This window comes from Ahaetulla prasina, chromosome 4 (assembly GCF_028640845.1).
Source record: "Ahaetulla prasina isolate Xishuangbanna chromosome 4, ASM2864084v1, whole genome shotgun sequence".
Taxonomy (NCBI): Eukaryota; Metazoa; Chordata; class Lepidosauria; order Squamata; family Colubridae; genus Ahaetulla; species Ahaetulla prasina.
This window is the reverse complement of record NC_080542.1, coordinates 116,233,907-116,255,654: the sequence shown is the minus strand read 5'-3', so window position 1 is coordinate 116,255,654 and position 21,748 is coordinate 116,233,907. Positions and strand designations below refer to the sequence as shown.

Below are 21,748 nucleotides of genomic sequence, written 5' to 3'. Positions count from 1 at the left end.
CTGCAGATAGGGAAGAAAAGAAGTTTGCCATACAGGCACCCTTTGTTCAAAAGAGCTATAGGAAAGGTGGGCACACTTTTGATGGCTGAGGCCATCTTTAACTGATAATACAATATGGGAAGGTTATGTCACATCTCCATGGGCAGAGCAGGGTTATCTGAGTTTTCTTGTCCTTTCCCTCCAAATATTTTTTCTTCCTAAAGTTTTCCCAAAAGTGCAGGGTTCGCTTTTTTGTATCAACAAAATATTGATCCATTATATATAAATATTGATCCAGCTTGACATTGCAGGTTGAGTGAAACTAACTAATTCAAAGTCACCCTGCCAACTTTCATGCCTTCATGCCTAATGTTTAGACTTAGAATAACTTTATTGTCACTTTGGAATGTATACTAATCGACATATATTGTTGAGTTGTGCCCTCCAGGTTTCCGAGCATTTCATCAGCCGAGGGTCCAAGGTAGGGGTGGGGGGGTGGCAGTTGTTATCAAGGAGGATCTAGAGCCGAGGGAGGCCACTATTACTCAGATTGCCGGTTGTGAATCCCTTTATGTGCGGTGGGGCTATAGGAATCAGTTGGGCTTGGTGATCTGGCTCCTTGCTCCTTGGTGACCTGGCTCCTTGCTGCGTGACCACAGCCCTGCCTGAGCTGTTGGAGGTACTTGCTGCTGTGGCGGTTGAGACCCCCAGACTTATAGTCATGGGGGATTTCAACCTGCCATCAGCTGGCTCGTCATCGACGGCAGCTCGGGAGTTCTTGGCTTCCATGACGGCCTTGGACCTGATTCGAGTAAATGATGGCCCTACGCACACGGGGGGAGGCACACTGGATCTGCTTTATATCTCTGGACAGTGGTTAAATGATCTGGTATTAGATGATTTAGTAACGGAACCAATGTCATGGTCGGATCATTTTCTCCTTCGCCTAGACTTCCGAACCGCCATTCACCACCGCAGGGAGACGGAACCTATACGGTGGTTCCGTCCCAGGCGCCTGATGGACCCCGAGAGGTTCCTGACGGAGCTTGGGCCATTCCCTGAGGAACTGGCCCACGGCACGACTGCGGAACTGGTCGTGGCCTGGGAACAGGCCGTGGCCGTGGCCTTGGACCGTGTCGCGCCTTTGCGGCCTCTGACCCGGCATAGATCTCAACCGGCCCCTTGGTTCTCCGAGGGGCTGAGGGAGATGAAACGCCGGAGAAGACGCCTGGAGAGCACCTGGAGGTCCAGTCGCTCCGAAACTGATCGGACACTAGTTAGGTCCTATTCTAGGACCTACCTAGTGGCAATGAGGGAAGCGAGGCGTTCCTACGCCTCCACCCTCATTGCGTCGGCAGATAACCGCCCGGCCGCCCTGTTTCGGGTCACCCGCTCTCTCCTACATCAGGAGGTGCGGGATGACCCTTTGCAGGGACGAGCCGAGGAGTTTAGCGGTTATCTATACGATAAAATCGCTCAGCTGAGGGACGGTCTGGATCGAATTTGGGATGATCCAAGCGAGGGAGAGGAGGCACGTCTTGTTGAGTCCATTCGGGATGAGTTTGACCCTGTGGCTCACGAGGACGTGGACAGGTTGTTGGGGAGGCTTCACGGCACGACATGTTTACTGGACCCGTGCCCTTCCTGGCTGGTACTGGCCACTCAGGAGGTGACACGAGGCTGGCTCCAGAGGATTATCAACGCTTCTTTGTTGGAAGGGGTTTTCCCTGCCGCCTTGAAAGAGGCGGTGGTGAGACCCCTCCTTAAGAAGCCCTCCCTGGACCCAGCTGTTTTGGGTAATTATCGTCCAGTCTCCAACCTTCGCTTTGTTGCGAAGGTTGTAGAGAGTGCCGTGGCGCGACAGCTACCCCAATACCTGGATGAAGACGTCTATCTAGACCTGTTCCAGTCCGGCTTCCGACCCGGATACAGCACGGAGACAGCTTTGGTCGCATTGGTGGATGATCTCTGGAGGGCTCGGGACAGGGGTTATTCCTCTGCCCTGGTCCTATTAGACCTCTCAGCGGCGTTCGATACCATCGACCATGGTATCTTGCTGCGCCGGTTGGGGGGATTGGGAGTGGGAGGCACCGGATATCGGTGCTTCTCCTGCTATCGCGCCGACCGGTCGCAGACGGTGTTGACAGGGGGCAGAGGTCGACCGCGGGGCCTCACTTGTGGGGTCCTCAGGGTCGATTCTCTCGCCTTCTGTTCAACATCTACATGAAGCCGTTGGGTGAGATCATCAGTGGTTTCGGGTGAGATACCAGCAGTACGCTGATGACACCCAGCTGTACTTTTCCACCCGGACCACCCCAATGAAGTTGTTGAAGTGCTGTCCCGGTGTTTGGAAGCCGACGGGTCTGGATGGGGAGAAACAGGCTCAAGCTTAATCCTCCAAGACGGAGTGGCTGTGGATGCCGGCACCCCGATTCAGTCAGCTGCAGCCGCGGCTGGCTGTTGGAGGCGAGTTATTGGCCCCAAAGGATAGGGTGCGCAACTTAGGTGTCCTCCTGGACGATCGGCTGTCGTTTGAAGATCATTTGACGGCCGTCTCCAGGGGGGCCTTCCACCAGGTCCGCCTGGTCCGGCAGTTGCGCCCCTTCCTTGATCGGGATGCCTTATGCACGGTCACTCATGCGCTCGTTACCTCTCGCTTGGATTACTGTAATGCTCTCTACATGGGGCTCCCCTTGAAGTGCGCTCGGAGGCTTCAGTTAGTCCAGAATGCAGCTGCGCGGGTTATAGAGGGAGCTACACGTAGCTCCCATGTAACACCGATCCTGCGCAGGCTGCACTGGCTGCCTGTGGCTTTCCGAGTGCACTTTAAGGTGTTGGTTATGACCTTTAAAGCGCTCCATGGCTTAGGACCTGGGTACTTACGGGACCGCCTGCTGCTACCACATGCCTCCCACCGACCCGTACGCTCCCATAGAGAGGGACTTCTCAGGGTGCCGTCCGCCAAACAATGCCGGCTGGCGGCCCCCAGGGGAAGGGCCTTCTCTGTGGGGGCGCCCACACTCTGGAATGAGCTTCCCCCGGGTTTACGTCAAATACCTGACCTTCGGACATTTCGTCGCGAACTAAAAACACATCTTTTTATCCGCGCGGGGCTGGCTTAAATTAGTTTTAAGGGGAAATTTTATTAATTTTAAATGGGGTTTTTAGTATGGAAATTTTTAATCTCAGGCTAATTTAATAAGTTTTTAAATGGTATTTTAATCTGTATATTGTGTTGTTTTATTTTTGCCTGTACACCGCCCTGAGTCCTTCGGGAGAAGGGCGGTATAAAAATTAAATAAAATAAATAAATAAATAAATAAATAAATAAATAAATAAATAAATAAAATGACATTTTGTTGCTTATAGCTCTCAAAGGGTCTCCACCTCCAATATACACTACATAAACATGACAAATAAATAAATAAATAAATAAATAAATATGCATGTACCCACATATATTATATGACCCAGAGAAACAACACAGTCTAGTTTGGGTGTATACATGTACATGGCAAGAAAAAACTAATTTTGCAAGTTTACCAGATGGATGGCATAGGGAACAAAACTGTTACAGAATCTGGTAGTCCTGCTAGAAATACTTCAAAACCTCTTCCCAGAGGGGAGCAACAGAAACAGACCGTGAAGTGTTTTTGTGGGGTCTCTAACAATGCTTTGAGCTCTAAGCTCATAGCGGTTACAAACAGTATCCTGAATGACAGGAAGCAAGCTTCCTATAATCTCCTTGACTGTCCTTACCACTTTCTGTATGGTCTTTCTATCTGAGGCACTGCAGCCACCAAATCAAACAGTGATGCAGTTTGTTAAAATGTGGAACTAAAACTCACAATCTCCTTAATTGCTAGATCAAACTGGCTCCCTCAAAATATATTATTCTTATTTAATGGATTTTTTAAAAAGATAACAGTTAAGATAACAAGAAACCATGTCAATGATTTTCAGCAACTAGGTCACTTTGGAAGTCACAAAAAAGGAATTAAAAGACTGCATGTGGTTTCAACTTGCATTTGTCCACTTATTACCATATGGATCCTAGTGACAGTGCTATGCCTTCACAGTTTTTAAGTTGCAGTATGTGGTCTTCTTGATTTTTCTGTCAGTTACCATAAATGAGGAACACTGGGAAAAACATACCAAGCACTGGAAAATTTATACCAAGCACTCTCAGGATGACCAATGAGCAGTATCTCAGACTAGCAAAAAATAATAATAAAATGGAATGTATTCATGGCCGTCAGCCAAAGTAGTCTTCTTCCCATGGTGTTGGAAAAAGCACTTATGCCCATGATGGTGAACCTATGGCACGCATGCCACAGATGGCATGCATAGCCATATTGGTGGGCACGGGAGGTCAGCAAACGGGCTGTTTCCGGCCTCTGGAGGGCTGGGGAAGGCCGTTTTCACCCTCCCCAAGCTCCTAGAAAGGCTCTGGAGCCTAGGGAAGAGCAAAAAATGGGCCTTCTGGTCCCACCAGAAATTGGCAAATGGGCTGTTTTGGCCTTCAGAGGGCTTCCGGGAAAGTGGGGAAGGTCGTTTTTGCCCTCCCTAAGCTCCTAGAAAGGCTCTGGAGCCTGGGAAGAGAGAAAAACGGCCCTACCGGCTCTACCATGCCATTGTATGCCAGGAGCGGGGGGGAGCATGCACCTGCACATGGGTGCATAGAATTATGGGTGTGGGCACATGTGCGTGCGAGGCCCCCTCCCCCCTGCTCCTGAAACGCGATGGCAAAAATGTTAGCCATCACTGACTTATGCAATCCAAACTGATTATATACCTAGTGACAATTCTCATTCAGACTATATTTGCTATTCAAATTTTTCTGCATCCTTTTGATTTGCAAATACAAATATTTATTCTTTCTATGAATATATTTTTAGATGCGAATATTAAACTCATTACCCAGGCAGTTAGACAGGGAAGTAGTTACTTGCCAGGAAGAAAGGATATATGTTTATTCTGTCTTCTTCAAGTTAGCTTTCCCAACACACTATAAATTCCTGCATAATATTTCTTTTGTGTAAGATAATATTTCTACATTAAAAAATAAGGGATAGATCTAAAATTGCACTTCCATCTTCCGTAAGATTCTATGTTTACTCAGTTAATATGCATAAGAACTCAGCCTAAATTATCTCACATATTTATGTGTGGATTGTTTTATTTGGAAAATAACCCACAAATCAACTAATCTGCTGTAAAGCTGACTTATTCTCATTGACTTTAGTGGCACTAATCCATTATCTGAAGCCAGCTGTGTTTCCTGGGAAAATATTGTTTTGTCAAATGAAACCTACCAGCATTACCAAAAACAAAACAAAACAAAACAAAACAAAACAAAACAAAACAAAAAAAACACCAATCATAAGCATACCTGATAGTGCATTAAAATATGCATGATGTAATCATATATTTCTCCAGCAAGTTTATTTTCTGGTCTCCAAGGAAAAATGACAAATTGAATACCTAATAAGGGCACAAGAATTAAAGTGGCTCTGACAGCTTTCATGTACATATTGGATTCAGCCCGATGTGTATCTCTCAGTTTTGTAATGAGAACTCGTACAATGTTGAGCAAAAAGAAAAAATTGACCTGAAAAAAAAAGTGTTACTTTTATTCTTATAAAAAATTAAGCAAAGGTAAAGACATATGAATATATTCCAATATAAAGAAAATATTACTCTCATTTTCATTTGAAGCCAACAGGGAATTTAGCTCACAACAAGGAAACATTAAAATTTGCAGAGATGTTTGCAAAATGTTTGTAAACCCCACTAGAAAAGGGGGCACATACAAGCAATATCTGCCTGTCTGCCTGTCTTTGCAACTTCAGTAAAGCCTATCCATTTATCCAGATTGTGCCAGAGCACCTCCCTAATCATGTGGGAAGCCTTCACCTAGAATAACTCCTTACTTGGTTCCAATCCGAACATGCCAACAAAAGAGGGAAAAGAAAAAACAGGGCCAAACTGCATGGTCTGCTCTGTTGCCTGCACTCCTAAACCTGTCTCAGACTATTAGTAAAGATTTACTCATTTCGAGTCAAAGCACCCTTCTCTCTCCTTCAATGTCTTCAACATCATAATCAATGCATTTTTGAAATAACAAAAGTAGTGCAATATGAAGCGCAGATAATAAAGAAGTTTTTTTTATTTTCCTTTCTCCCTCTTAGTAGTAATTAGACCTTTTAAAAAATGATATATTTTATTTCCCAGAGTGACTCAATATAGAAAGATACATGTACCAAACCAGTGGTGGGTTTCAAAATTTTTTGCTACCGGTTTGCTACCAGTTCGGTGGGTGTGGCTTGGTGGGGGGCATGTGACTGAATGGGCATGGCCAACTTGACATCACTTATTTTTAATGTTTTTTTTAGGACTTTAATCTTTGCTCTATTTGACATAACTATCATCAGAATATAAGCTTTTATCAGATGCTCCACATATCTGCAGGCATTATAAAAATCTGTCCAGCTATTAATTCCTGTATCTTTTTTCCTAAGTAGCTATATATAATGGCCATAATCTCTTAAGAACCCAAATTTTACTCTAGTTCTTCAGATTAAAGGTTCATCCCAACCAACATTCTGCATCAGACAATGGTCAATCCAACACATGGACAAAACATGCAAATATGGAAATCAAATAGCTGAGAAATAACCCTTCTGCATTTGCTAGGGCTTTTTTTTACCAAGTAAATACATATTATTCCAAGCAGATTCCAACTACTCAGTGTACTCAGAAAAAGCCCCACTCATTTCACGTTCAAAACATTGGATTATGGTGTCATGTTATTGATAGATTTCTAGCATCCGATTTGCTTCTCTAGCCATGAAGACAGATATCTGCTTCAAGTCAAGATAATGGTTCAAAATACCCAAGAACACAAGGAACCATGGAATTGGGTGATTATTTTTATAAAATACTTAGCTATCCTGAATATTGTGCTAAACCAGAGGACAAAACATCTCAATAAGAACAATGAAGTATAGCAGAATTAGTTAGTGTTGAACTCACAATAAAATAGCAAATAATATTCTCACCAATAAAGCTGCCATAACAGGCCCATGAACAATGTACAGCAAATATGTATCAACACTAATCCAACATCTGAAAGAAAATAAGTAAATTAAATAATGAAATTATATATAATAATATATTTTAACAGATCCTAATTAAGATTTATATAAAGTAGCACAATAAATACTCACTTATCATTGAAATATCTAGCTCTGGCCACAGCATGAATTGATGCTGGCACTAAAGGAAAACCTAGAATAATAAATCATATATATCAGATTTCATATTATTTTGGATTCAATTATGGGCATGTATATATCTGTATAGGTATGCCATAGAGACACAGAGTTGGAAAGGACAGTTTAACCTAATACTCTTCTTAGTCTAGATATTTAATCAAACTATTAGCAGCAGCAGATCATTCAATTTGTACCTGAACAGATCCAGTGAAGGGGATCTTAATAATTGGTTCCATTTTTAAACTGCTGTTACTGTGAAAATTTGCTTGTTCTAGCATGCAGTCTTAATCTGGATTGTTCTATATACAGTACATTTATATCCTGCCATTGTTCCACCAACTCAAGTTAGCCAAAGTCATGCATTAGTGAAAAGTTAAACAGATATGTCAATTGACTACAACAACAACAATGAATTGCATAACTAGATAGGGATTTGAACAGTGACCTTCAAATCTTAATCTAGGTTTAAATTAGCTTTAAAGTTGATTTAAAGCCATCATGAAAAGACAAAAGAGTCAAATAAGGCAGTGAGTCCTGTGGCTATTGTGAGAAAGACCCAGATCCATTCCAATTGACAGTGGCACTTATCTGCTGTTGAATTAGCCTTGACTGGCTAAATCAAGAGATTGACCAATGGGTCTCTTGTGGGCATATAAATATTTCCCACTTAACAACAATTCCCTTTTAATGTATTTTTTATGCAACTCAATGCTTATCAAGAAAGCTTAAGTATTATCTTCAATGTTTCAAACATCTCCTTTTCAAATGGCTGTTACTGAAGATGAACAAGTTTTATCTGTTTAAGAGATATAAGCACTGATGGAAATTGATAACACAGTTATTTCTACAATTGATTTTGCTTTAACATTGCCTTGCAGATCACTGTTAAATTATGTGTGAAAGAATAAAAATGGACCAAACAACATTTTATATGATAAAAGTTCAGGTTTGGCTGAGATACATTTCTTGAAATAAATGTGAGCTATCAAATTCACCTTGACTCCAGAGCTGGGGCAGATCACTATGAGGCAACCTTAAAAACTGCTATCCTAATTGTATGGATTTTTTTCCCCCTACACATCTTAAAAGAGCTAAAGGTCATCTCCAGAAGTATATTCCCACAAAAAAGAGCAACTGTGCAGTCTGGGAGTGTTTCTTGACCACCAGCTCTCTCTTAGCTTTTAATCGTGAGATGAGCACAGTGAACAATGATGGCTAATGTATTAAGTGAGATGCTCTTCAATCACTCAAAACAAAAGTCAAGAAATCCTAAGGCATGTTAAATTACTTTGACAACTGAAGCCAAAACCTATACTAGACTCTTCCTGATGGGAAAAGTAATATAATAATAAAATTAACCATTTGCTATATCCTATCTATCCTTTCATATGAGAGGATATAAACACCCAATTGACGTTCATGTGTGTCTTTCATGTGTGCCTGTCAGCATCTTGCTACCCTACTGTTCCAATTTGCCATATTGGTTCTCATTCATTTGTATAAAGATTCTACACATTTTTTTTGCATAATAACTTATAGGAGCTGTCTTTTTCTGTGAATATTCCCTCTTTGAATGAGTCAAAGTGCCAATTACTTTAAAAACTCTGTGACAAAATGAAATATTTTAACAATTGGGTGGAAGACCACATACCCCAGCCCAGGAGGTAATACCAATGCAAGCGCTGTTCTTCAGCAAATACTGCCACCACAATCAGTGTATGAAGATATATTCCTTCACAAAGCATCCAGAAGTAGTTACAGCCCATTGTATATTGGTGAAAAAACTGAAGCACTTTGCAGCTTACCTGTCAGACAGATGTGGAACAGATAACAATGTTTATAAATGAATAAGGAAATATCATAATAGATGTTCACAAGTTTTTCATGCTATTAAATCGATCTGTACCCTTCAACATCTTCCAATGACTGAACTTCTAATGTATCAGACATACTGACTAAAGCTGTCTCCTATATTAGGGATTTGTGGAAGAAACCAACATGTCAAACACTAAAATCAACAATCCATATAACCCTTCAGAAAAGGAGATAATAAGGAAGATATTAATATGCACAGAAATGGATAGATTAATGTTAGGATTAAAAAACAAAGGAGAGACAGAATATTATGACACATGGAATAGATTTTATCAATGGCTGGAAACACAAGGTTGGAGTTGGAACACAAAAAAATTGGGCTAAGTAGACCTGAAATGAGACATTATATATGTACCATAATAAATATGCTGGTCAAAAATAATTGTACCAAATTAGCACTGTGTAAGTAGTATAAGTTTTTGTCTTTGATACCGAACAAATACATGAAAAATTCAGTAAATTCAGGAGCTACACTACCTGAATTCTTCACTAGTCCACAGTAACCTAGTTTTCTTAAAACTTTGCCTTATAATAAGCATTATGTGGTGCTATACAGCTAGAATGATTCTGAAAACTAATTATTTTTTTAAAACGTTGCTGGCTACTGAAACTCAGTTTCATGAAACCACATATTTCAGTGAGATATGAAAATGGGCAATAACAGAAATAATAGAAAATTTCCTTATTATTGCAGTGGTATCTGTTGGGTATTAGACTAGAACCAAGGAGACCCAGGTTCTAATCCACTTCAGCAAGAGAAACCCACTATGTGACTTTGAGACAGCCATTGTCTCTTATTCCAACTTCAGTAGATATTTATTGTGTAGAGAAAAATTGCTGTACAGAGTGCTACATACATTGTAAGGTATTGGAGGAAAAGCATAATGTAAACTTAAAACATCAATATGTGTTAGGAAAAAAATGAAAACATTTCCCTGAAGTTTCCTGGCAAAATATATCCATAACCAATAGTAAGACAATATGTTCACCTACTGCAATAAAATTGGTCTTGGAATTCCTGGCTAAAATGTTACAACTTGTTCACCTCAGGCTAAGGAAGACTGAGAATGGTTTAGATACAGCAGTTCTAGAACAGTTTGCATACTGCTTTCTTTATTGCTGGAGAAGCTTTTAGAATAATCTTTTCTATGGGAAAGGACACCAATATTTACTGCACTCTCATTTATATAGGAAAATTAAGGCTTTCTCTCAAAATAACACTTCATCAATATGACTATATACTTGTGGTAAATTAAAGAAGACACATTATACTTCATATACATCTGTATCCTTAATATATTGTTTATAAAACCACAACTTTAAAGAACTGGATTTACGTTAATAATCATTTTCCCACCCTTTCTTAAAAAAATGAAGTAACAAAATGCTGTTTATGTACTATGAAGGAAAGTCCAATTTAAAAAAAAAACAATCCTGGGCATGGTGGGACAAAACACTATCAATTTTTTTCTCAGGAATAAATATTTGCAGACAGGGTAGAACTCATCAGGAATTAGTTTTCAGATCTATTCTATTCTCAAACTTTGAGTGATGTGACATTCACAAAGGACACATTTGATATTCTCAAACCTATTACGAGGCAGGTTTCCATATCTTGATTAAATTTTATTTTTGATGGATAATAGGAATATTTTTGAGTGAATGCATTGGTTTTCTGCTGACAAGGCTAGCAGAGTTTAAGTCCATGCTGGCATTACATTATATTTAACTCTTAAATCAGAGCTGAAAAACTGCCCTTTTTCTAAGTGCCTTCATTTTAATTTAAGTCTGTAGGTTTGGCTTCATACATTAGATTAAACATCTGCCATGTATTTTGGGGATGGTCTATAAAAATTTACTTCATTACTTTGCAGAAAAGAAAGGGTGATGATATCTTTTGAAATTCTCTGCTGTTCCTGAGGATGCTAAGACTTGCTCCATAAAGTTTTTGTAGTCAAAGGATGGATGGATATTTGCAGCACATAATGAATAAGAATGTGCAATGATAGCAGAGGTATAATGTTCAGTTATTCTCATATGGATTGTCCTATGTATCCACAACCTTTTTTAAAAAATGGGTATATTCACTAAGACTCCTAGCTTGTCTTTCTCAGACATGTCAGGAATTGGAAGCCAATAACAAAAAGTGTCTGAATTAACAGTGTCAAGCTTCACCCAGCTGGGCAAGATCAAGAATGCAAGAACACATAGATGTCAATCAGATATTTTAATGCTAGCTCCAGGGATAATCAGAAATTGTGAAACTTTCTCTCCCTAACTTATAGTGGTTTAATTAAAGCAGAGTCCCTCTGAATGACTAAAATGCTTCTTCCAAGTTTTCTTTCCATTTGGAATAAATTGCCACTTATCTAAATAAACCATTAAATTACTCACTTGCTACCTTGTGATTATTAAGGTCCACATTCTCTTCAATTTCTTTCCTAATATCCCATTTGTTGTTGTTAGTTGCGAAGTCGTGTCCGACCCATCGCGACCCCATGAACAACATTCCTCCAGGCCTTCCTGTCCTCTACCATCCTCTGGAGTCCATTTAAACTCATGCCTACTGCTTCAGTGACTCCATCCAGCCACCTCGTTCTCTGTCGTCCCCTTCTTCGTTTGCCCTCAATCTTTCCCAGCATTATCTCCCACAAAAGCAGCATCTCTATGTTTCTTATGATACATATGATCATTAATACATTATTTTCCCATAAACACTGTTGTAAAATATCAGTAGTTCTATTCGATTCACTGTATCTACTCTGTGGGTATTTGAGATAACCTTTTCCTGCTTATATTGATCCTCATGGCTTTAGAATATTTCAGTGATTGATTGGCAGTGTTAGTACATGATGCTCTCTGGTCATGATGGAACGTTGTTTAATCAGAGCATGCCTATATCTAAAAAATTATCAATAAACAATTTCTGGTTTTCAGAGTTCCGTTATTTTGTGAACATGTTATTAAACTGTTCTAAAGAGCAGTTAAAAGATGTTCTAACTGGACCTTGGCATACGTCTGTAAATTTTATGTGATTATCTCAAAGTGTGCTGCTGCATTTTGTAGGTATATTGATCAGAGTATATTGGTGTCTGCAGCAAATCAACAAAATCTTGTATGTATCTTTTCTTCTATACACTATTCTGTTTTAAAAGAAAAGACATATCAAAAACAGCTTCACTTTGGGTTCTAAAAGAGTTTCTGCTGGTATATACAGGTAAACTCATCTAGTGACTATCTTCAACAGTGACTATATTTGCAGTCACAGTGTTGATGAAATAGTAACTTTGGGAGCAATCTTCTCAGGTCTTTAAAGCAAAAGAAAGCTGAGGTATGATTGTAAGCACAACAGCAATTTCATTTAGCAATTACTTTGCTTAGCAATCAAATTGTTGCTCTCGATTGTGATCATTCAAGGAGGATGACCTGTAGGATGTTTCTAATAAAAAACAGAAAGACTACTGCTGTATGAAGCATCCACATGGCCATACTAATTTTAGGGAACTATGAAGAAAGTCAATGCATGAGCTAAGATAACATAAGTAGGTTCACATACTGTGTTAAACCATAACATAGTTTGTTTGGCTCTAACTGGACTGTGATGTGAATCTAGCCATTGTTGTTTCTAAATTATGATTTGCAATAGCAATAGCACTCAAGTTTACATACTGCTCCATAGTGCTTTTACAGCCCTCTCTAAGCAGTTTACAATGTCATCATATTGGCCCCAACAATCTGGGTCCTCATTTTACCGACTTCAGACAGACGGAAGGTTCAATCAGCCATGAACCAGTCAGGATTGAACGCCAAGCTGTGGGAAGAGTTTACCTGCAATACTGCATTCTAATTAGTGTGCAACCAAGGCTCCAGCTTTATAAATTTACAGCTTTATATGTTGCATAAATGGGCTAATTTTTGTCTAATAAATTATAATTAAGCAAGACATTGTTTTGTAATGGTATTCAAGCTCAGTTTGTGTCTGTGTTAATTTGGTATTTTTAATATGAAAGCCAGAGTTAGCTGTTTATAGCTTTAACAACTTTAATGAACTACTTTAAAATTATAAATGTCTGGTGGAAAAATAGGCTAATTTCATTAATTTGGAGAAACTTGTACCTTCTGTATCTCTTAAGAATAATATCTTGACCACAGAAACACAACAGAGACAATAAACTGAATGCATAGGAGAAAGAATACAACTGGTCTGCCTATAGCATATTGAGAGCATGAGAAGGCATAAAAAAAGATGCTAACAAATTATTGTTAATGTGTATTTTCCACAGATAGTCTTCAACTTACAATCATTTGTTTAGCAAGTGTTCAAAGTTACCACAGTACTGAAATAAACGACTTAAAAGTGATCCTCACACTTACAACTGTTGCTGCATCCTCATAGTCACAGGATCAACATTTGGACACTTGGCAACCAGCACATATTTATGTGGTTGCAGCATCCATGATCATGTGATCTTTCTAGTTGGCATCTGGTAAGCAAAGTCAATGATGGAAGCCGGATTTGTTTAATGTAACATGATTTACTGAACAACGGTGGCAGAAAAGGTTGCAAAATCAGCTTGACTCACTTAACAACCATTGCTTAATAAGGGAAATTCTGGTTCTTATTGTGGTTGCTAGTGGAGGACTACCTGTACTGAGTTTAGAAAAGTGCCATGCACTGAGATACCCCCGTTACTCAACAACTCTATAAATGTGTTTACATTGGTCAAATATCACTCACTGAACATTATGTTTTATATTCTGATCTACCAAAATAACTCTACATCTAAATACAGATGTATTGTAACTGTATTCTCTAAGAAAGTTTTCAACTAAACTGATATACCTTTTCAATTAAATGTTTAAAATATGGAAACCAACTGTCTTGCAATGTCAGGGCTTTTAACGTAAATGATTAGCTTCCACTATTTATTCAGATTTTTTCCTTATATTACTATGATCTTTCTCATAGTAACGTCCAATGTATTAAAGCTTCAGCTTCTAAACTTACAACCTATGAAGGGAATGATTGGTTACTGAAGGATGCCTTAAGAATATAACCCCTACTTGTCAAATATTCACTTTAATCATTCAGTTAAGCTATAGTATGGATTATCACGGATTTCTTTGATAAATCAAAATTACTGTATTCAAACCATGAATCATATTTAATGGCTTAACCAAACTGAATTCATATAACAACAACACATAAAGCAAACTGCATTATAGCGTATCATATTAAGTAAACTGAGTGTGATGTATTTGGCTTCCTGATTTAATGTATGGTGTATATTTCTGGTTCAATTTGATATATATCTCTTCTAATGGCTTCCATGTATAAGCCTCTTATATCAAGTTTTTAGAGTTTTTTTGTATCAATATGATAGATTTCTGTGGTACCTAATTTTATTAAATTTCACATAATACAACATTTCCTAAACATAACCAGTTTTCTGTGCTCAAACAGAAATGCTTAATCTTTGCTGAGTTCTGATTTAAATTCAGCAACCAACTTCTGAGTTAATTCGCATGCATCCAGTTCAATTTATGGCTTTTGGAGAAATTTAGTCTCTTGATGTATAATAGGTCTTAGAAAGCTTTTAGACAAGGCATAAGGGATGTGTTTGGTTAATGCTAAAGTTTCATCTCATCAACTTGATAACATAATGGAAAAGCATGAAGCTAGCATGAAGAGCTCAGTCTCAGCACTATATAGTATAGCCTTTATTGTCATTGTACATCATGTATACAACGAAATTGGTTTTAGCCTCACTGGTGCAATCCATGAAAAAAAATACAAACAACATAAATAGTATAAAGAATAATCCCTATGTAAGTAATTAGGGGAAAAAAAGAAAAACTAATCATACATTTTCGCGTGTGCGTGGAGTGATTGTGGTTGTGTTTAAGAGTCTGACAGCCCAAGGATAGAAATTATATCAAAATGAATAGCATTAAAGAAATATTATTCAAAATGCAAGAAGGGTTTGTCTTCACTTGAAAACATTTGTAGCATTTTATTTGTTTATGCAGAAATGGATCAAAGTTATATTAGTTAAACTGCCTGGGCTATGTTCATATCTCAGTTTCTTTCATTCAATCAAAATGTGCACAGAAGTCTGTTTGACTGCAGTAGCAAAGTCAGAAGCACTCAAAGCCCTTTCCAGCTTTCTCATTGATATAGCCTTGAATTATCAGGAGACGATATCTTCTACTAAGAGCAGAAAAAAACAAAAATAGAACAATGAAAACAATTTTGGAATAAAAGCAAATATGTGATTGGTTCCAGTGGATGGTAATGCTTTATTGGCTGGAAAAGAGCTCTTCATGGTTGTTGGCTGTTGCTGGTTCTGACATCTGTTATTACAATAATCTAGATGCTTCTGAAAATATGTTGGCTCTTTCACATACTCCCATGTAAATCAGACTTAATACAAACTCAGTACTGAAAAAGCACTGGAATTTAGGTTACTTCATCATGTTTTGCTTCATTAAGATATGAAATAAAGCTCTTTGAGCAGTTAATCTCTAACACATATATCTCATAACTATATTTTTGGAAAAGCAGACATACTTTTTTGTACATTCTCACTTCAATCAGTGTAGAGCTGGAAGGGACTTTGGAGGCCTAATCCAAACCTTTGCTCAAGCAGGAGACACCATATCATTTCAGATAGGCAAGCTTCAATAAAAGTTTATTCTTTTTACTCATTGGATGCAAAACAAACAAACAAACCCCCCAAGTAAATATATTCAGTGAGTAGCCATTCAGTATTGAAAATCTAGATGTCTTATTTTTTTGTGGATATTGCCCAGACTATCAAGCCATAACTCTACTTCACGCTCCAAGCAAAATAATTTGATGCCAGATTTGAAAGCAGCAATAAAGTCTAAGGCAAGCTAGATATGAGATTTAATTGCAAGTACACCCTGACCCTAATGAGTTGAGGCTGAAAGTGTGGACAGCTAATGTATAAACAAACAAAACAACTCTAATTCTTATTAGTATCCATTCTTCATAGATAATTTCTTCTGCCAACTTTTTCAACATGAGTTACAATTTTTTGAAAATGGAGTTCTTATAGTCTCAAACAAAATATAAACAGCATTTATGTACAATATTAACAGATTGTAGTTATAATTAAAGTTTGGGAGTAACAGAATGACTTTTGCAATAATGTTGTAAGCAGAATAAGGATTTCACATTGAATTAGCTTCAGCACTACTGCATAAATCATCCTGATTTCATATAGGTATGTTGGAATTTAACATCCACATTTTCCAACAAAAATCAACAAGTGTGTCCCAGATCTGAAAAAAGACTCAGTTAGGGAAGGCTATAAATACAGTTATTATCCAAAAATAATTATGTTGAGAAGGGTCTAATTAAATTTTTTATATGTAATCCAGTACAACTAGGCAATTTGTATGATGAAATCAACATGGAAGAAAATTGTTATTCAACAAAAATAAATTTATAGGACTACTCCTTGTTCTATTTAAATAGATAAACAGTGAGTGGCATATTATATCTCCAGCATCTCTCAGTATTGATCATGTAGCTAGGACTCTTGGGAACTGAGATTTAACAGCTGCTAGAACAGAAATGTTGAACCTTTTTGGCACCAAGTGCTAAAAAGGTCATGCAGAAACATGCATGCCCGCTGGACGTCAGGGCTGTGCGCTGGAAAATCTGAACTTCTGGGTTCTAGCATGTATGCGTGCCTGACAATCAGCTGGATGGTTTTCAGCACTGCCATGCGCGCAAAGGACAGCTGATCGTTGTGCTCACATGCATACCAGAAACCCAGAGGACAAACAGGCAAGGCTGCACATGCCGGGCAACATGGCTTCACGTGCCACTTGGACACGTGTGCCATAGATTCACCATTGCAGTGCTAAGAGACTGTATGTTGTGGATTAAAAAAACTTTAGATACTTTGGATTCCTCATTGCATGAGGAAAGAATAAAAGCAAAAGGTTTTCTAATAGCAATAGGGACATTTCAAAACTATTTCAATCAATAGATTAAACATCATATTTCTAATACTGGATCAGGGATTTAAAAAGCATATCCATATAAAGGCTTAATATCCAAACAGTGAGATAAGGTAGCAAAGCAGGTCTTTCTGTTGCTGGGCCACATGGCATAATCCTGGAAACATATGTCATTTTCTGAGGGACCACAATTAACACTATTTAACACATCTATCTATCTATCAACACATGGTGACCAGTTCCGGAATGATGCCACATTGCCCAGCAAGGCAGGAGCTTGCTATGCTTTCCTAACCTGAGTTCTTCTGCAGAATATTGTGAAAGGCTGTGGAATGCTCCAGAACGCGTGGTAACATAATAAGGACTGCAGTGGTGAAATCTGAACTGGTTTACTATGCTGTGTGCGCATGTGAGGTGCACACGTGCAGTGCACGGCAAAAGGAGGCATGTGGTAAGTAGAACAGTGCATTGGGGGGGGTGATCTGCTGAAGCCCGCAATCTTTTTTTTTTACTTTTAAAAGTAAATCTTGGCCGAAGAGGTTGTAGAAAAAATGCTTTTAAAAATTTAAAAATAAAAAGCCTCTGACAATCAGGCAACTCAGCTGGGATTGTCAGAGCCTTTTCAAAGCATTTTCTTTACAACCTCTTCAGCCAAAGAGGTTGTAGAAAAAATGCTTTTAAAAGTAAAAAAACAAAGGCTCTGGTGATCACGTGGCTCAGCTGTGATCATCAGAGCCTTTTTTTTACCTTTTAAAAGCATTTTTTGCAATCTATTCAGCCGGAGAGGGCACAGGTGGGGGAGGGGCAGAGATTTTTGCTACTGGTTCTCTGAACCACTCGCTGCCATTGCTACCAGATCAGCTGATCGAGTCTGAACTGGGAGCATTTCACCCCTGAAGCACTGCATTGCTAGGGTGCATGTTGTCATCCTTTAAGCAACCACCACAATCAACTTGAAAAATGATGGCCGCTTCCAGTTACATGGTCCAGCAATGTACAATCTGCTCTCGTTCCCTAACCAGAGCTCTAGAGCAATAGAGCTCTTTGAAAAGTAAGTGAAGAGGAGAAAAGATGTGGAGCTCAATGGTCTGAGAGGTATGTCCAAGGTCTGCAGAAACAAAGTAGAGTGGGGTGAGGGAATATAGGTGATTAGGGGGCCGATAGTTGGTCATAACGGCAAATAATCATAAGGGATATTACAGTGGCCATAACTTTGGAAACACATTTCAAGTAGCTTTTCAGGGGTCTTCCACAACTTAAATTATCACCCCAAACAAGAAGTCATAAGTGAGGACTATTTGTATAGTTTGTCTATCTTTCCCTTCACTTTTATTAATTGCATTAACTTTTTTTTAAATAGGCTTTTGTAATTTTTAATGTTTTTAGGAAACAGAAAAGAAGGGATAGTTTGAAATTGCCCTGAATATTGGTATTCACATCTGTTAACCCATTTACACTGCAAGCCTATTCTATAAAGAAAAAAGTAATAAATAAACTATCTGCCATTGGAATGAAATAGCTTGTAAGAACTTGTTGGTTGGAAGTATTTGGATCGATCGTGTTCTCAGAGTGAAGAGTTCACTAGAGCCCCCAGCTGCTTTAGGAAATGACCCGAATTTCCTAAATGCTGATGCAGAAAGCAAATAAAATAAAATAAAATACTGGGAAAGGCAGTACATGGAAGCAGAAGAGAGAAAGCAATTTTTCAAGGGAGGAAACACAACAAATAAAAAGAAGGTGAACATTGTGGAACCACACATTTCTTCCAATGAATATCCCACTAAAAGAGAGATAAACCTTTGCCAATTTGGAAGGCCAGAATCCTTCTATATACTCCACTGTCCATGTCTTCTTAGCTAGTGGGGCAGTAGAAAGTTGACCATGAAGTCAGAAGAGAGACATAGTCGTGGTCTCCACAAAGAACCTTTTCCCTTGATATGTTTCTTCTTAATTTCACAAACTTATTATATAGGAGAATGGTAAAGCCAGCAGCCTAAGCCTGGAACATCTATTCTAAGCTCTCAAAATCTACCAACTCATTCAGCTACTTATGTTGATTAGGCCTTAAACTGCAGTTAAACTAAAAAAAACCGCAGTTAGTTTGATGAGCAACCTGAAAATGCTTATTTCAGGGCCTGATATTCAAGTCCATAGATTAACAAATAACTTTGTGAATGCCTTACAATGCTAGTCACTTAAAAAAATGGTTCTGTGGATGTAATATAATTACAGAAAATTTTCTACATCTCTTTTAACACTGAAAATAGCTTGAGGGTCTAGCTCACGTTCTGCTGACATCCAAATCAAAGATATTAAGATACTTTGGACCATGCAATTTATATAAAACAAAGCTGCGTTCAGCTTGGAGCAATTAAATTTTCTTTGCTTCACAGATCACAACTTTTAGACTCCAACTTAAATTCCATGTTATCCATAGCTTCAAATAAATAACCTTTTGCCCTCAATTAAGCATCTTTAGTTTTAAGTCAGTTTTATGTGATAACATAATATACTTGCTGGTAATACTGCTATGTATTTTCAAATGTTAAGCCATTCACTTCAGTCTTTTTCTAATAGAAAATGGACAGTAAAAATTTCTTCTTAAGGTCATTGATTAAATTCACTTTTTTCATATCAAGGTCCTTGTTTCCTAGTTTTTGAAACATTATAAATAATATACAACTATAGTGTGTGACATTTATGCAACCTCAAGGAAAACAATTTTGTCATTCAGGCAAAAAGGAGCATTTATCTTATGAGTCTTTTTCCCACTGCAGTTCACATTATTCCTGTATGAGAATTATAATCTTTTCCATTTGTTGTTGCCCAATAACTTAAATTCACAGGATTGATCTTAAGAAATGATAAGTTTGCAAAGGAAAAGAACTGATATAATCACAAATAGCAAATAATATTAGATGGGCTAATAACATATGCTAGCCAAACAAGGCAAAGAGGAATGAAATTTTGATCTGTTTTTTAAAATATTCATATAAACTAAAGTCACCCCACCCCATCAGACCTAGTTCCTTCAATTACAAATGTCCACATAATTTTCGTGTCACTGTCTTCTAAGATGGGCTTTTCTCCCATCTTTCTAGTACAGTCTAGTCCAGGGGTCTCCGACCTTAGCAACTTTAAGACTTGTAGACTTCAACTCCCAGAATTCCTCAGCCAGCTTTTGGGAGTTGAAATCCACAAGTCTTAAAGTTGCTAAGGTTGGAGACCCTTGGTCTAGTCTAAAGCCTTGCCATTCCATGGCACTTTCTAACCCCGAACTAATATATCAGTAATGCACAAATGGTTGTAATAAATTCATAAATAAAAGCATAGTACAAGCTGTATGCGTTCTCTATATTTTTCCAAACAGCACATTTTGGTGATTGCATTCCAGTGGAAAAATGTGAATTATGTCAAGGTACTAATGAAATATTAGGGGCGATGTGGTGGCTCTGTGATTAAAATGCTGGGCTTCTCAGCTGGAAAGCCAGCAGCCCAGTTTCGAAACCTGAGTGCCATGCGATGGGGTAAGCTCCCAGCTTCTGCCAATCTAGCAGTTTGAAAGCATGTAAATGCAAATCAATAAATAGGTACCACTTCAGTGGGAAGAATAATGTCATATGGGCCACATGACTGCAAAAATATCTTCAGACAGTACTGGCTCAATGGCCTTGAAACAGAGATGAGCATCTCTCCCTATAGTCAGCAATGTCTAGCAAAATAAAATCTGCAGACTCCTTTATATTTTTTTTCTAATGAAATATAACTGTTATATGTAGGGAAATCTGAAATCTAGGTCCTTTCCCTGGTGGAAATTGCTTACTCATAGGGATTATTTTATGAGAAGGGCTGGGAGCAAAGAAAAGGATTACCCTAGAAAAGAAATTAAGTTTCCTGTATAAAAAAAAATTAAAAGCAAAGGCATGCTTATGCATATTTATTTGACTCTTGACAGATGTTAGTTATCACAACAAGAAATCTTTCAAAACAGGTTATTTGGCATTCTGTATAACAGATCAGTTCTGATTTAATTTATGCAGGAGGTTATGATTTAAACTATGATGCTGGAGAAGACTCCCTTGGACTGCAAGGCAATCAAACTGGTCAGTCCTAGAGGAGATCAACCCTGACTGCTCTTTAGAAGGCCAGGTCCTGAAGATGAAACTCAAATACTTTGGCCACCAAATGAAAAGGAAGGACTTACTGGAGAAGAGCCTAATGCTGGGAAAGAGTGAGGACAAAAGAAGAAGGGGACCACAGAGAATGAGGTGGCTGGATGGAGTCACTAAAGCAATCAGTGTGAGCTTAAATGGACTCCAGAGAATGGTAAAGGACAGAAAGGCCTGGAGGAATGTTGTCGATGGGGTCGCGATGAATTGGACATGACTTCGCAACAACATGATTTAAAATTATAACTGTAGTGGTTGCATCCCACCATACTTCTCCTTCTCCTAGCCTGCTCCTCCTCTTCTACTTCCATTAATTTCCTTGTTTCTCTGCTTTTAGAAAAACCAGATATGAAAGTGAAAAGAGATGTACTACCTGATGTCCCAAAACTTTCTGTGAATCCTAACAGTCTTCATTTAAAAGAATCTTGAACCTATTACCAAATTGCAATTGTT

General features: G+C 38.5%; 1 protein-coding gene across 2 annotated transcripts in view; it reads right to left on the bottom strand.

Moving 5' to 3' along the window:
* CALCR (calcitonin receptor) overlaps positions 1–21,748 on the bottom strand; it is a 175,640-nt gene that overhangs the window by 28,575 nt on the left and 125,317 nt on the right. For both annotated transcript variants that reach the window (XM_058183018.1, XM_058183019.1), the window contains exons 8-11: positions 8,908–9,061; positions 7,209–7,269; positions 7,041–7,107; positions 5,372–5,590 (exon numbers count right to left, since the gene is read on the bottom strand). In XM_058183018.1, the coding sequence (XP_058039001.1) occupies positions 5,372–5,590; positions 7,041–7,107; positions 7,209–7,269; positions 8,908–9,061 (501 nt within the window). The remainder of the gene's footprint in view (positions 1–5,371; positions 5,591–7,040; positions 7,108–7,208; positions 7,270–8,907; positions 9,062–21,748) is intronic.